Genomic DNA, 17,544 nt, shown 5'->3' with positions numbered 1-17,544 from the left:
TAAGACCCAGTGTTTTGGTATTTCTTTCACTCCCAAGCCCTCTGGGCATTCACCACTTACCCTTCCTTGTCACCTACCCCACTATTCTTCTAGGATAAGTTTCATTTTTGTGTTTTATTCTCCATTTCTGTACAGTTTCCATTGCTATGCCACATTCAACGCTGAGGGATGCTCTGGCCTGGATCCCAGTGAGCCTCCAACACAGCCACAGGGAGTACAGGCAGGGCAGCTGCCCAGAGGATGGTAAAAACATCAGACTAAATGGAAATGAGAGTGAACGTTGGAGGGATGGCTCCTCATAGAGTAGGGAATGAGAATTTGGTTGAGCTCTGCACACAGATTAATGTTAAGACTTGGGCATAGTGCAAAAACATGGAGTACCATAACAATGATGTGTTGGCGATGACACTTTGAGAGACCTCCTTCACCCCAGCCCATTAAAGAGAAAGCCCAAAATAAGAAGCTTACAAAATTTTGTTTCATGTTTCTGTCGGTGCAACAGCTCAACTCAGGAGGCAGAACGCAAACATCTAGCAGTTCGAACTTTCCTTCCAAATTAACCTACTGCAGTGTCCAAAGGAAAGAAAACCTATCTCATTTTAGGGAGCTAAAAGAAATACACAACATAAAACCTCTCCTACCACTATCTTTTATCAACTCAGCATTACCTTGGGATCGACTTCTGTATTTCAATATGCCACTTCCCACAGCTGGACTCTGGCTGTTTCCTCTGGAGGCTTCTGCAGAAGCTGCATCTTGAGACTTCTCAGTTTCCATCACCTAAAAAAGTAAGAAAATCTGATTTACTTGTGAACCAGTGAAGCTGACAGAATTCCACTCATTTTTATTAAGTGACAAAAAGATTCCACTGCACATCGGCTCAGTTTTCACAGAGCCGTCACAGGATTAAGCCAGTACCTGTAAGTAATTGTCAGCAATATCTTTGGAAGTTACGGAATATTTTTACCAATGTTTGCCTACAGCTTGGTGTGGGCAGGCAGCCTCCACAGGGTACCACTCCAGTGCCTCCCCAGCATCTCCAGCACCAGCTCATTCAGGGACTTCCACACGCACTTTAACAACCTTTTAGTGTAGCTTTTATTGGAATTTTTTCAGCTCAGTAAACTTCCAAAACCATCAGATCCTTATAGAGATGATCACTTTAATTGTACACACATCAGTTCCTCTACATTTTCACCCCATTACCCACGATTTTAGATGGTTCATACAAGAACGGCAAAACTTTCCATACACTTACCAGTCACATTCTATGTTCAATTACATTACATTAACTGCTACAAGTCAGTCTATAAAGAACGCCACCAAATCACCAAATACTCATATTGTTGAAATATTTTTTAATTCCATCATTACAGCTTACAAATGGCATGATTTTCCTCAGATCTTACTTCCCATTGCCCCATCCCTCTTGTCCCAAAACAAAGAAAACCAAAGTTTACCTCTTGCACAGTCTATATCTTGTTATTACTGTGCAAAGGATAGAAGTTTCAGGAGAAGAGATAAAATTGGCAGATAATGCTGAAATGGCAACTGCTGCTTGCCTTTGGCTCTTGTTCCTCTCCCTTCAATATTAGCAGCTACACACAGTTTGTTTACACCATCTATTTCTCGTTGATTTCTCAAGGCATTGCAGCAATAGCCTCAGAATCCACTTCTGTAGCTTGTGAGCTACAAACAATTTGTAGCTCTAATTCCTCTAAAGAAGAAAATAATGACACTGATACAAGCAGAACTCACAATTGGTCATCCTTGTAAGGTATCAATCCAGAAAAAAATGTAAAAATAAGTAAATGAAATCCAAGAAACCCAAACCACAGACAAAAACAAGGCAGAACACTTAAGCAAGGTGGCATTTTGTCTTCACCCTGCAGACACAACGCTGCCTGAATGTGCAGCTCTGCTAACCTGACTGTGAGTGGGAGATGACCGTGTGTGCAGACAACTGCAGTCTGCACTCCAATAGAAAAGCAAAATTTATTTTCACAAGTAAAGCCACCACTCAATCTTTGCTCATCCTTATGAAGTGAGCTTCATTCTGGCTGGGTTTTCTGATGCTCTTCCTGTGTCTCTGCAGTCATGAAACCCACCATGGTGTCCTCCTGCTTCTCCTTCAGAACTGTCCCCACACTGCAAAGCTGCAGCCCTGCAGTCAGCAGGCCAGAACATGCGGAGTTTATCCACCCTAACAGCTACAGATGGACTCAATCTCACTTTCCTGGAGCTGGATACAATCAAAATTGGTGTTGGAACTGTGGAGCTTGTTTGTTCCTGCAGCATGCATGGACACAGGCACTTACACCTAGTGTGACCACACAGCTCCCAGAGAGTTTCCTTCAACTCGGAGTATGGGGAAAAATGTTAGCCTGCAGCGACCTACATACAGACCTTGAAATCATCAATGCTATAACCAATTCCTGTCCTGAGTCAGATCTCTGGAGTGACTGGTTGGCATATTCCTTGTTTCTACTACATGGGGTTTGGGTTGGTTTGCATCTTTCTTGTTTCTGACTGTGCAAGAGAAGCAAGTACAGATGCACTGTGCAACTCCATCCATTTTCATTGGCGGGGGAGAGGAAGAACAGCAGTCAGCAGTCAGCAGTGGCAGTCAGCTGCCACTTGCATCAAACCATTACATCCCATCTGTTCCCATCTCCATGCTGTCCTGGAGCCTGCAAGTACCTGCCCTGCACATTCAACCTGGGGCAGGCGCAAACACCGGGGAGAGTCTTAAGACACTCTCCTTGGCTTCCTGAGGTTGCATTTTATCCGACTTGGCTTCACATTACAGTAAGACTGAAATATCTAAATTACGAAATATCTAAATTACCTATGTCTCTGTCTATTTCTTATTTTAGCAAAAATATTTACCTGACATGGACCATAAATTTTTAAGGGAAGACATACACAATGAAGTGGACACTTTTCAAGTCATTGACATTCTCTAATAAACCACCAAGAGTTTTATCCTTCTCAGAAAACACTCAGAAATCCAATCTGCAACACTTGCGAGAGCTCCCAGCAGCCGTGTGTCTGTAATCTTCAGCTGTGCTGTAACTGAGACAAGAAAAGCCCAGCTCCATCTTATCCTCCTGGCCGCACGTGAATGTATTCCTCTACTGTCTCAAGGCACTACCATGCCATTTTAATTGGCCTCCCTTTCAAGGAAATGGAGCTTTCTATTTCAGTCTGCACGCCTCTTATTAAACGAAACCCATAAATCCTGCCTGATGCTGTCTCAGCACTGAGGACAAGGGGAGCTTTAGCATTCATAGTTTGAGGGAGATCTAAAAATAGAGCCCATCTCACCAGTTCATTAAGTAACTCCGGGATCAAGTGATGGTGACATCTCAATTGATTTCAAAGAAAACAGTGCCATCACGAACACACAGTGCTGGCACTGAACCAGGACCAACAACTACCCCCAGAGCCCTCACTTGGGCAGAATGCCACTGTGACCAGGCCCTTAATGAGGCAAGATGAGGAGCAGGATTATGAGAATCTGCATTGTTTAACCACAAACAGCTTGGCAGTCGTCACTGATTCACAGAAACAAGGCAGCACACATGGGATGACACAATTTAAGACGCAAACTGTTTCATTGCTGCTGTTGCCGAGCTCTTCAACTGCTGCCTTTCCCATCACCAACAGCCTGACCTGAGAAGGCTGCAAAGCATTCACTGCACTCCTGGCTTCATCCGGCCCCCGCAGAAGGTCCTGTTGGTCCCATGAGACCAGTGGGTGCTCTAAAGACTTTCCAAAAACTGTGGAGCTTTATCCTTGAAGACCTGTTATAACTCTAATTGCTGCAGCTCTCTGTGCCTTTATTGCTCTGTGATGCACAGCGTGCTTTAAGCCTTAAATGTGCTGTCTGGTAGGCAGAGTGCTCCGCAAGCCCCCTCAGCTTGCACAAAAAGCAAAGAAGTGCCTTCCTTTCTAAATTAGCTCTTTTTCCATTTAATTGAATCCATCTCCCAGATAAGTGACAAAGCGTAGCACTGTAATTTACTGGAATTAACACTGCGAACAGTGCAGAGGATGCAGATTTTCTAAATCTGGTCAGCACCACTCTGGTTTTGTGGTATGCACACAGCCTGGAAGGACCAGGATGAGTTGGGAACCACCAAGTCTGGTCTGCAGTGTGTGAGCACCCTCCTTTGCCCCAGACCCAGTCAGAGGAGGAATTACACTCGGCTGGACCATGAGGCTCACCAGGAGTAATTAAATCCAGATTTCATAGCTTCTGTAGCAAAGTCTTCCAAAGGGCACTGCCAACCTGTGCTGGCACAGTATGAATGCAGATATCCAACAGAGCTGCAATGGAGGAGAAGAAGGGGGGGGCATCACCTCTGTGTCAGAACTATTTACAGCTTTTAACCTCAGAAGAACCTGGAGCCCCAGTTTCTCACTCAGTGCTACAGTAGGTTTCATCCGAGATGGCACAGACTTAGATTTGGGTTGCTTGCAGCGTTCTTGGTAAGGACGATGTTGGTACCTGCAGGCACAGCTTGGGCTTCCTCCTGCCCAGAGAAGGGGACATGAATTGCAGCAGTCATTACCTAATGGCAAAGCAACTGCCACTACTTCATGCGCTGCGAAGAGATCAGGAAGCATGATAATCATTCAAGAACTGGAGCTGCCCTATTTTCTGAATAGGTGGAAATGATAAATAAACAGAACAAAAGCCTTTAAAGTGGTCCCTAAGAATGCCTGGCCAATCACTCTAACAAATCCCTGCACTCAAAAACCAGCCTAAACCTATACTATAATGCAGCAGATGCTAGAAAGGACATTACTGTCAGCCTCAGTCAGTGCAGAACTCCGACAGTTATTTGTATTACGCTTCACACAGTGTATAAAGCTGTCACACACCAAGCTGGCACTCACCAGCACAAAGCCAGCAGCAATGCCTGCCCGCGCATCCTCCATACACAGAATGGAAGCAGACCATGGCAGAGCTCAGCTGCTTTTATCTCCCAGAGTGCTTGTTTTGTATGAGACATCCCAACTCCCAGTCCAATGAGTTTGATACCAGGAGAACAACCATGCCCAAAGGATGCGGGCAGGTTCTTCATGTGTACGGATCCCAAGCATTCTGGCTCCACAGGCACCCTGGTGCTACATTATACTATGGCCAGGGCTGCAGTTAAGCAAAGGAGATTTCAGTTCAGATACCCAAATGGTTGCTAAAATTAATAATAATATTTTGAAAAGACAAACTTTTTAAAGAAATGCAGGAAACACCTAACATGACTGAATTTTCCAAGAAACAAGTACCACAGTCAGCACACGCCGTGGAAACATTAAGATGCTCCCAGCTAAATCCTTTTTGGACCAGATTAGCGTTCTTCTGCAGAATATTACAATTTTCACTACAAACATCATCTAAGCTGAAGGAAATCAAATTCATACATTTCTGAAATGGTGCAGAAATGGATCACTGCTGCTGTTTTCTTTATGCTTTATCCTTTTTCCCCACCACACATCAGTGAGGATGACAGGATTGCGTGCAGTGTGTTCCATGCCCACGAGATGTCCCCATGAGCTGCAGTGAAGTCCCTGAAGATTATTGGTCCTGGTAAACGAAGGAGACAAACATGGATCTCAAGCTGTGCGAAAGCTGCTCCTGCTTCTCAGTTATTTTCTTTAATAAATGCTCAGATCGTGGCTTAGCACAAATTTGGAGCCTATAAATCATAGCAAAAAGCACTCTGCTGCATTTTCTTTGTGTTTTTAATGACCACCTTTTCACTTGCAGTGAGTGACAAAGCAAGCCATATGCAATCCTGAAAATAAGTAACTCTCCTGAGAATGATGTGAAAGTCAACCCACAGCTGCAGAGAGCATTCCCGCAGCACGGCTGATGGGGAGCTCTGGATTTCAGCTCTGTTTATATCACCCTAAGTACACAAGAGGATACGGAATACATAAGCACAAAGCATCTTTCATACCTGAATCAAGGACTGAAGCCTCATATATTATACAGGCCACATTTATTTGGACACAGTGCATGTACAACATGTTTTAACAGAACCCAACGAGACTGGGCTGTGTACATGCTCAGTAATTCGCAGATAAACAAGCTGCAGATGCGATGATACGACATTCACACTAACTCTCAAATCCTGGAACCTTTATCATCTTTCTGTTAATGTATGTGAACTGCACGGCTGTGACAGCATCTCCTTGTCCCAGTGCCACGAGGGGGATATTTTTAGCTTGCTAAAGGCAGTTCATCTCCTTCAAAATCGGGCAGCTATCCAAACAGCCCAAGGAGAGACAGGCTGTACTCTATCTGTTGCTTTATGGGAAAAGCCCTCATTCACAAAAGCAAAGAGAATGTGGAACATGTACTGTAGATAAACTTGCATTTCGATCACTTTGCTGACTTGGCATTCAAACTCATCACACGGAAGGAGAAAAACTACCAGTCTGTGCATTGTCTGCACTGATCACTGATACTTACGGTCAACTCGAAAGGTTATCTCTCAGCCAGCTCAAACATCAGGAGGTAACTCATAGTTTGTAGAGTGCATCAAGTCTACAGGAACCCATGTGGATATCTACCTGTGCAACCTGCTTCATCAAGGGGTTGGATTAAGTGATCTCTACAGGTCCCTTCCAACTCCTACCGCTCGATGATTCTGTGCACCCTTTGTAGTACTATCCTATTAACACTCACATGGAACAACCACATGAAACAAACAAGAGCTAGTCCCCAGATATTTTCTCATTTCCTCCCATCCAAATTTCCACCTACAACTTGCCACTCAGCAGTTCTCTGCAGTCACTGCAGAACCCAGAGCATATGTTACACTACAGCACAAGTGTAAGTCACTGCATGGGCTCAGCACTACAGGGACATGATGGACAAGGTAGGACCTGGACAGGTACAGTGCTGCCAGGCCCTCAGCAAATGCAGCATCTGCAGCAGGATGGGAGCTCCTAGCCCAAGGAGTTATTTAGTCCATCCGCAGAACAAGGGCCAGCCTTCATCTTCATCCACCCTGAGCAACGCATTCCCATGCAGAGTGGGAAGCTGCTTCTCTCTTTTCCAGCCATGCAACCCTGCTCGAGGATGAGTCATGTCTCAGCAAACCCTTCTGAGGATGCAGTGCCCTAATGGGAACTAACACTCGAGTCCTCTTGGTAATGAGGGTCCCTCCCCATGCTCTGCACACACTTAATTGTTGAGTTATGCTTCCTGTTTCCTTTTCAATGCTAATGCTTTCTCTGAAATTCTCTCCCAGTGTTTCCAGAAGAACTTTTGACCCCAAGAGTGTTTTTAAACTTATGGCATTGTTATCCTCTTCCTTATTATGCTTGCATGGCTAGAGGTAATTACACATGGATTCCCTAGTAAGACAAGAAGTCTTGCAACAGAGCGTAACCAACCAGTCTTGTGTCAGATGAAAAACAAAGCAGGCACAGTGGGCAAACAAATGCAGTTGGGCATGCTCACAAAGTAGATTTTGGAGCATACCTTGCAAAAAAAAAAACAAAAAAAAAACCCACCAAAAAACAAAAAACCAAAAAACAACAAAAAAATACCACACACACACAAAAAACCCAACAGGTAAGCATGCTTTCACAGAGGCAAAGAAGCTCGTGCAGCTCCTGCAATAAACCTTTAACCAGAGACATTCAGTCTGTTACTTGCTCAGTGAGTCCCGGCCGCACGCATCACAAGGAGAGTAAGATTCAGTGCAGCCCAGAGGAGCAGTCCCCAGCCTTCCTCCCTGCCTCCAGCTACTGCAGATCCAGCCCTCCCAAGGCAGTCCACTCTACTTGTAATTAATAATTTCTTGGAATTTCTCATCCAGCCCATTAACACAAAGCTGTCTGCTGAAGTAGAACACTTCAGAATGAAAATACACAGATCATCATATATTGAACAACACAGCACCACCACAAACAAAGGCTAAGAGCTTTTGAAGCTAAGAATGGTATGTGCCTCTGCCAGGGGACCCAAAATGTCCCAGACTCATCAGACACTTTGCAAATTCTTGGCAGACCTGCCTTCTGTTTTGAGCTCATTTCCCATGCTGCTCTGCCATCCAGCATTACAGTGACAAATAGATGCAATTTCAAGCAACAGAAATGCTAGGAAAAATGAATTAAAATTAAAAAAAAAAAAATTGTCAGAGGCAAATATTATCCTATCATCCTATTTCATTTGGACATAAATAATGACATCTTAAAACAGCAGCATCATTTGCACTAGGCAAAATAGGGATTTAGGGGAGGAGTCTAAAATCCCCAAAGTGACTCAGGACAATGTAATACAACTTGATTCTATGGCCCAGTATTTCATACCTAAAGTTCGAAACATTTTGGCCATACCACTTCTAAAATAAATGCACGTTAAGGATATTAATGCAATCATTTTTCTGTCTGGCAGCACAACTTTTATTGAAGTTACAACTTTAAGGGATGTTTCAAATTAAACAGACTCTGTAAAAACAGAGCTCAAATTAAACTCTGCTATGACACTTTTAATTAATAAAATACAACAAACGGACTCTTCATTAAGCCTTACAAGCAATATTTCTTTTAGATTACAGTTTCCAAATATCACAAAACTCTTCCGCTGTGTCCTAAAGCAGTTGAGTAGCTCAGATTGTATTTCCCCATTGAACACACCGGAACAGAACTTAAGGTTCTGGAGAACATGCTGAGAGGGAGAATGTTGAAGATCCAGCACTTAGAAAGCTTTTTCCCTTCTTAATTTTCACGGAATCATAGAACAAGTCTGGTTGCAAGGGACTTCTGGGAGACCTCAGTCCAGCCACCCTCTCAAAGCAGAGACAACTCAGATCACGTTCTGAGAGCCTGGTCCAGTTGAGTTCTGAATATTTACAAGGAAGGTGAGAATTTGTACCTGAGTTCCGAGCAATTTCAATTTCTGCTGGGCAGTGTGCCTTTGAATTCAAACACAACCTCACTGGTAACCTCACCAGGAGTGGGCAAGCTGCACAGTGGTCTCCTGTTCACAGGCAGGCTCTGCAGAACCCCAGAGGTAAAATTCATCCATCCGAGCCCAAGTGCTGAGTCAGCTTATAAGCAGCCAGGTGCTGTTGCACTAGCAGTGAGTCCATCAGGAATATAAGTAGGTCACTCCAAAAGTAATGCCTCCTAGCAACAGTGAAATGTCATCCAACCATAAACACCTCTGAATTAATTTTGTTAGTTGGTCACCTAGCACCTGACAGCACCCCTTTAAGTGCCTGCAAAACCCTGCCCAGCAAACAAGAAAATTCACTGACCTCTTGTCATAGGTGAGCAGCCAATGGTGAGAAAGACAACTCCTATACAGAGCTGGACTGAGAACTGGCCTCAAACCTAAGAGGTCTGATGCTAAAACCAAGACCTCAGTCCAGACCACAGTGCCAAGCCCTCTGGAACACTAAAATCATTACATCTGTGCTGATAAAAAATGCCTAGTTCCTTAGTTCCAGCTTAGTTTTCTTTTAACCATCAGCAACAGTGATATACAGTACCAATATATGGAATGTATGAGAGAAAGAGAGCACATGATTATCATCAAGGGAGTGGGAGCAGCAAAGAACAGTAATTTCTAAAGCAGTTTTGCAATTGAGTGTATATATATATATATATATATATACATGAATATATATACACGCACAGATACATACTTGTACATACACATACACTGTGTAGCCACACAGGTATGCTTTGTGTTTGCTTGCTTTTTATTTTAAATCATATGACACTTCATGCTCATGCTGACCTTCAAACCAGCCTCAAAGCCTTGCTGTGAAAAATTCTCCCCACCTTGCTAGACAGAAAAAAACCACGTGTGAGCTCATCTTTCCCATGCCTTTGCCTTCCCACATCCTGCCTGGCAGCACACAGGATTCGCACAGCCCAGGTTGTGTGAAGATGACGGATCAGACTGCAGGGAGAGCCCAGGGGTCTGCGCTGCGTGGACTGCCCACGCCAAGCTGCAGAGCTGTGCCTGCGCTGCTGAGGCTGACACAGCACTTACACAGAAAATGCAAAGGCATCCACATGCTGGATTAGAAGAGGAAAAATTTCATGTGCAGCAAAACTGGAAACACAGCAGGTCCTGAGAACCATGAATAACTCAGCATGCTTATATCCCTCTGAATGACATCCTCTCCAATAAAAAAACGAAACAAAACAAACAAAACAAACAAAAAAACCCACCAGAAATAAAGGGAAAGAAATACATATTCCTGCCATTCTTCCAACACATTTACTACTCAGATTCCTATGATTTTCCCTCCACCCTTCAGTGATGCATTACAAAAGCTTTCAGCTACTGCCATCAAAGGCAATGCCAGGCAGGCAAACCAAAGCTCCAAAGCCACCTCCACTGCAGTAGCTTCAGCACAGAATGTAGTGCAGGATGCAAACTCAAGTACAGGCTGAAGGGCTACACCGGGCTTGTCCAGCTGGGTCTTCACAGCACCGTGTACCTCAGCTACCTCAAGCTTTTCCAAGAGTTACGTTAATTGAGAAAGGAAATATCCAACGACATCTCAAAACTGCCTTCAATAAAAAACACAGAGTCTTGCCTGGAACCTCACGAGCATATGAAGTGGCACTGGTAGCATGTGCAGAAAGATTTGCTGGAATGCCAGGGAACTGCATCCTGAAGCTATGTATAATTAACTTTTGATTTTTAGGTTAAAGCTTTGTTGAGCCACAGGCTTAAGAAAAACTACCAGATCTTAAAACACAACACACAGAAGAGAATTTCTAAAGCTAAAAGAATGCTGAGATGCCCATTTAAGTTTGCATACAAACACTACCATGTCATTGGCACTGAGCATCCCTGATTTATTCGCATTTCCCTTTCTCCCCACAGAACAGCAACCTGGCACATGGGAGAGAAGACTGTGCAGACATCAGTAACGAGAAAACAAAACTTGTCATACTAAAAAGATGCTTGAGAGAGCATAGACTCAAAGCAGAGATAACATGCAGGTATGAAGGGAACACCAGCATCAGGCAGATTGTAGCATGAAGCTGGAGAAGTGTAAGAATACACAATCAAATCACCATGCTAGACATCACATCTGAGCCACCCAAAGGTTTCAGAGATTTATTACAGTTGCCACAGAAAGGGGGGTGGAAGAAAGACAAGAAGAAAAAAATCACGAAGAGAATAGCTTCAACTGAATCCACATGCTTTCTCATGCCTGAAAACAAGCCTGTAAGCTCTTTAGAGTTGAGAACATCATTTTATTTTGCATTTGTACAATACAACAGAGGCCCAGGATACTGATGAAGCTTCAGAGAGCTGCTACATTACAAATAAATAACAATAATCCACTTAATCTCTGCTTAATGCAGCCCTGAAGGGAATGCGGGTGAGATTATCGACTGACAGCATTTACTCAGTAGACCTTCAGTTACAGTGCACAGCCATAAATTCAGATTCCTCCCTTCAAAAAGCATCCATTGGCATCAGCAGAGCAAATGAAACCTTGAAGAATTGGACAGCAGGCTGTTACAGAAGTTTAGTTACAAAAGGAGCAAAGAGGAGCGTGTTGCCACGTAAGCACTGTAAGAGATATCCCATTGGTTCCAACAAAAGCACTGGAAGGGGCAAAAAAGCGCCCAACAGATTGGACAAAGGAATAACATGACTCTCCCACAGCTTGGAGCATACAAGAGCTCCTGCTGCCCACGCCACTGCTTTGCTACAGTGCAGAACAGAGGGCAGATACCACAGTAGGTGACACCCCTGCTTCCAACCACCTTCTGTGCAAAAAGGGCTGGGTTTGATGGCCCCTTCCCATCTGTGCCAGGCTGGAGGAGAATGAGACAGATGCAAGCAGGCGTCGAGCGAGAGAGTGAAAATGTCACCAAAGCCACACTTACAGCAACCAGTGTTTCAGGGGACACATTCTCTCCCTTCACATCTTCTTCTTCGGGCTCTTCATTTTCTTTATTGTCAGTGCAAGAGACAGAGTCTTGGACTGAGCAAGTGCTAAGCAAATCTGGCAAACTGGCAGATGGGTACTTCAGAAAATCCCCTTCAGCGGATTCCTACCCGAGAGACAATAAAATGTGTTACATCACAGAATCCACCAAAGCCACGCTGACTCTGCCCCATTTCACCTGCCCAAAGGGAGCTCCCCATCAATCCTCCCTCCTTACATATTTCCATCAGCTTGAACTGTAATGGCCCAGTTACTGACAGCAGCTCTGGTGTTAACATGTGCACCAAGTAAACATAGGCCAATACACATCTAAAACAATCAGATTTCATAGAAGAGAATTTAAAATAAATGCTCCCCTAGCAGTCTGCTCCTCCCCACCTGAATTCACTAAAAGTCACGGCAAGCAGACGCAGAGCTTGCAGGCTCATTACTCATGTCACCGTGTCCCAAATCTCACACCGTGCTCCCTTCACATATATGCCTATCTAAATGTTCCAAGGCAACAAACCAATAGCGCTGTTTGGGAGAACTAACTCTGTAAGCCTCCACCTACCCAGTCCAGATGCTTCAGGAGACATTCCCCTGGCTTTGGCATGTTTTCTGAGAGGTAAACATGTGCATCAGCTGAAGTAAGACAGTAAGACAGGCTCTCGTTTTATTGCTTCCAAAGGAAATCCTGTGTTTGCAGTGCTCAGCATGCCAAACTGTAGGGCTGCTTTCCCATACCAACAAACAGCAGCCAGAGGAATCTGATGGGGAACACTTCACCTATATATGCCCTTCTATATGAAATTTTAATCTGTAAGGTTATTCACAGAGATTATTTCAATGCAGTCACTCCATGAGCAAGCAAATAATTTTCAGGACAGTCATAGGCAGGCTAACGCCTTGTGTTTTGGCAGGGACTCCAACTGTCCAAATGAAGTACAAAATGTACCTATTCCAGTTCAAAGCATGTTGTTTCCAGAATAAACACTGGTGGGGCTAATATCATGCTGGGAGCCTACAGAAGGTCTTGAATGAAACTCCCTGTCTAAATTCAACATTAGAAAGTTACAGGCTCTTCACTTTTAACATGGAGGAAGAGAGCCTCTTCTTGACCAAGTCAAGAAATAGAAAGCTTCTTTATGAAGCCAAAAGAGCATCCAGAAATGAAGCTTATGTAAATCTGCACCAGATTGGCTGGGTTAACAAGAGTGGTCCCCATGGCCCCCCTTCTTCAGAGGTCCCTCCCCAACCTCAGTGGTCGTGTTGTCCTTTCTGAGATCCTAAGTGCTTTTGGAAGTATTCTCAACCCTACCAGGGAGAATGCGCAAACTGGGGTGGGGAGGATTTCCATAAACAAAGCAAAAATATTGTGTAATATTCCCTTGATCTCTGAAAGCAAAACTGAGAGTCCTCCTAATAAATGAATTCCACTCTCATTCCCCTGAAATTTCATGCTACTTTATCTGTGAGAGCTTTGCTGCAAGCTATTAACAAGGACAAAATAAGGAATTCAAGCCAAGGGATCATCATCAGGAGACCTCTAGTACACAGATATGGAGAGAGATAACAGACTCCACAGGCAAGCATCTGATGAGGCTGAGTACAGCCTGCTTTATTTAGCAGTCTACGTATATTTTAAGAAAATGCTTTTTGCCCAAAACTTAAGTAATGTCTGCATGACTAAATCCAGCCTCATTTGCACACTGAACAACAGTAACAATACAAGCAAATCACTACTGTAGTCTATACCCTGCTGATTTGCCACAGATTTACAGCAGCTACTGATAACAATCCCAGTAGCACTGCATTAAACTTAGGGGAGCAAATGCAAACATGTGCCTCCATCTCAAAAATGTGCCCTCTCCATGCACACATCCTTGAGGACAGATCTAAGGGAGACACCAGGGAGAAGACATAACGTGTGCTGCTTGTACCTTGCTGGCGACCACCAGCTGCACCATGCCAGCGGCCGAGCGCAGGAGAGCCACGGCGTCCTGGTGGGACAGCCCCACCAGTGACTGCCCGTTGATCATCAGGAGCTCGTCGCCTGCCGTCAGCCTGCCGTCCCTGTGAAAACAGAGAGGGAACGTTGGGCTCCCACCATGCTTTAGGTGGATTTTGGTGAGGTAAAATGTGACCTGGGTGATGCTAAATTTGCACTGATCAGTGAAGCGTTGTTTGACCAGAAAGGGAGCACAGGAAGGAGTCCTCTGGAAATTGTTGCTATACTCAGAGCCATTTCACTCTGCCTCCAGAGTGAAAGCACTCTCAGACCCTCTCTGTGCCTCACTGGAGATGGATGGGAAACAGCAGTGAGCCCCAGATCTCACCATCAGAGGCAAGGCTGGGAGTGAGCAATCCCCTGGGATGCACAGCTTGTCCTCGCCCATTGATGACCCCATAGGAAAGGTCCATATCCCAGAAACTGACCTGGGAAAAGAGCCCTGCAAGCCATTAGGCTCACTGGGTTACGTTCCATCATCAAGAGCCTGGTGCCAAGAATCACAGAATGGCTTGGGCTGGAAGTAATCTTAAAGATCAACCCATACCAACTCCCGCCATGGGTTGGCTGCCCCAGCTAGCTCAGGCTGCCCAGGGCCCCATTCCAACCCAGCTGTGAGCACCTCCAGGGATGGGGGCACCACAGCCCTCTGCGCAGCAGTGGCAGTGCATCACTGTCCTCTGAGTGAAGAACTTCCTCCTAACATCTAACCTAAATTTCTCTCCTTTAGTTTACAGTCATTTCTTGATGTCTCACCATTATCAGACCATATAAAAAGTCAGTCACCCATCTGCTTATAAGCTCCCATCAAGTACCGGAAGGATATCACAGCAAGTCCCTATACATACTGACTCTGGTATGGACCTGCACTAAACTCAAGTCTTTTGTTAGTCTTTACCTTGGACTAAACATGCTGAGAGAGGTCTTCAATAACAAAAATGAGCTTTCAAGCTAAAATTTCACCTTCTTAACCTTTACAGACTGATGCACGTCTCCACATCATTAGGACAAATCACCCACACCTATCCTGATCCTGGCTAACAGCAATGGCCACAGATGCTGGGTCACACCCTGAAGGCTCAGCTTGCTGGCTCACCTGTGTGCTGAGCCGCCCTCCTCCACGTGGGTGATGATGATGCTGTGCGGGGATCGCTTCGAGCCTCTGCCTCCTGTTATCTGAATCCCCAGCCCGTCCGTCCCCTTCAGGATGTGCATCTTCCATATTCGGGAACCTTCTCGCTGAGAGAAAATGGGCAGAGAGTCCTTGAGTTTGGATTTGGACACTGAGAGAAGGCTGGGAGGGTAGAGGAGGGAGCGACGTACAGCCTTGCTGCCCATCACCACACATTTGTAGAGCTCAAGCCACATGGCTTTTTTGGTTTTGGTTTTTTTTTGCTGAGCTTTTCCTTGTTATTTGTGGTCCAAGCAAAGGAGGTAGAAAGGAGGAGGCAGCATAGAGCAGGTGCAGCATGTGTAAGTTTCCTTGCAGGCCCGCTTGCAGCTTTTCTGAGCTATGCTGTTCTGCGCTGCAGTTCTATGTCGCAATCCTTCCCATAGCCAACAGCAGCCTCCAGCACCTTCACCAAAACTCTAGAATTTGCAGAAAGCGAGGGGCTGAGAAGCGAGATACCACTGAAACGGCACCCTGAACACCAGAGCGGAGCAGACTTGCAGCATGCAGCGGCGTTTCCCTCTCCAAACGGCTCGCAGCATTTCAGACATGAGGAGGAAAATGCCAGCCTCACACTGTCAGCTGCTGATCAAATATTCCTTATTTGACAGATGTTATACAGACTGCAAGCAAGGATTTTCCCACCACAAAGAATAAATTTTCAATATAAGCAAAGTAATGAGTAATGTTTAGCACAGCTTTATTTATTTTTTTAATGACTATAAATCCAAAACAGAGCTCTGCAATTTCTGGTGCAATACAAAATGCAATACAAGAGACTAGTTCCCATGCATCCTACTGGAAGGACTGGGCACAAGGAAACACAGGAGAGGCTGCTATCAGCGGAACAGGAAAGGAAAGAGAAAAATAATCAAGCAAGCAATACACAGAGGCAATTGCCAGAACACTCTCAGAGGGAAGGGAAGAATCAGAGTAACAGAATTATGAGAATCCCAGGAAGCTTCCAAGCTTGCAAGGCAGAAAAATACACAGTTTGGAGGTGATTTCAGGCTGCTTGCCACAGTCACTCAGCACGGGGGAGGTCATATTTCTGACTGGGTCTGTGCTGCACAGAGACAATGTTCCTGCAGCATACAAACACCCAAGCAGTGGAGATGATTCAACTTTCATGCCAAACTGTGAAGAGCTCGTAGAAATTGCTGCTTGTTTCCGAGGAGTGGAACTGCTAAATATATCAGTGGACGTAAGGTTTGTGGCAGTGGCTTGCAGATTTTAGTCCAACGCTGCTTATCTCAGCCTATATTAAGTGAAGAAAATGTGTTCTTTTTCTTTTAACTTGACCACCTGACCACTGGGGACCGATGTTGAAACCTTTAAATGCAATGCAACATGAGTTTTTCAGACAGAGAAAAAATATGATCTCGAGTATGTAAACTAGTACCTCAGAACAAAGAGAAGAACAGGAGATAAAGGTTACACAGCCCCAAGACCACGGTTTGAAAAACAGGAAAAACCAACCTGGTGTTTTGAGAGGTAAGCCAAAAGTTTGATCCTGGAAAAGCAGACACCTGTGGGTAATTTGTTAACTTAACAGCAGTGCATATGAGCAATATCCCACAGGTTTAACTAGGATGCTGAAGAAACTGATAAAAGCCCAGTCCCAGTTGAGTAACAGGGCATGTAAGGACAGCAAATACCTTGAGACAGATTACCAAGACAGACAAAACATCATGTTAAATGCAGGGGCTAGAGACAATTGTATTTATGTGCTCAAAAACAAACAAACACACAAACACAGAACTAAGCCAAAGTCTGACAATGCTCCAAAGAGATTTTATTGCTATAATATGCCCTGCACCCATAATGAACATCAGATGTGTCACATCCCTCCCTCCCCCAACCAAAATGATGCTCATTCAGGATGCTGCTCTGGCTGTCCACTTGTTACACCTAGTTCAGAAGCAAACCCTTTGATAAAGCCTAACAATGCACTTATAACACTGTTTCTAATGACTTGCAAAAGTGTTTTGGAATGCTGGTTATGCAAAGGCCCACACACAGCACCCCGCCTATACTCCTCAGCACTTCTCACTGTCACATACTAAAAAAACCCAAATTCACTCTCCACTGACCCACACTCCAATACTCATTCATACGGCACAACACTTCGTAGCAGCAAGTGGTGAGGCTCTGCTGCTCTCATTCCCTTTCAAGTCCCACTGAAGTCAAAACTACCTGCAAAGCAGCGCATTATTCAGCCTAAGCAGGGATGGCAGAGCACAGTCATGCTGCACACAGCACCTCAGCCTAGCATGTAACCAAATATACATTTATTTCATCCTTTCTGAAGTCACAAGTCAGTGGCACTAAGAACTACATCTGCTGACCGTTCTCCCTTTGTAGAACAGCCACAGCTGTTCAGTCAACCCCGGAAGTACCCACATATCTTTGACTTTTTAAAGCTGAGC

General features: G+C 44.7%; 1 protein-coding gene across 5 annotated transcripts in view; it reads right to left on the bottom strand.

Annotated features, from left to right (window-relative positions):
* PDZD2 (PDZ domain containing 2) overlaps positions 1-17,544 on the bottom strand; it is a 196,910-nt gene that overhangs the window by 37,788 nt on the left and 141,578 nt on the right. For 4 of the 5 annotated variants that reach the window (XM_052670568.1, XM_052670569.1, XM_052670571.1 and 1 more), the window contains 4 exons: positions 15,041-15,183; positions 13,877-14,009; positions 11,893-12,060; positions 669-780 (listed from right to left, as the gene is read on the bottom strand). In XM_052670568.1, coding sequence (XP_052526528.1) covers positions 669-780; positions 11,893-12,060; positions 13,877-14,009; positions 15,041-15,183 — 556 coding nt within the window. The remainder of the gene's footprint in view (positions 1-668; positions 781-11,892; positions 12,061-13,876; positions 14,010-15,040; positions 15,184-17,544) is intronic. The other variant, XM_052670570.1, reaches the window with a different exon arrangement.

This window comes from Tympanuchus pallidicinctus, unplaced genomic scaffold (genome assembly GCF_026119805.1).
Source record: "Tympanuchus pallidicinctus isolate F22 unplaced genomic scaffold, pur_lepc_1.0 scaffold9, whole genome shotgun sequence".
Taxonomy (NCBI): Eukaryota; Metazoa; Chordata; class Aves; order Galliformes; family Phasianidae; genus Tympanuchus; species Tympanuchus pallidicinctus.
Note: the sequence above shows the minus strand (reverse complement) of the source record. Positions and strands in the feature narration are given on the sequence as shown.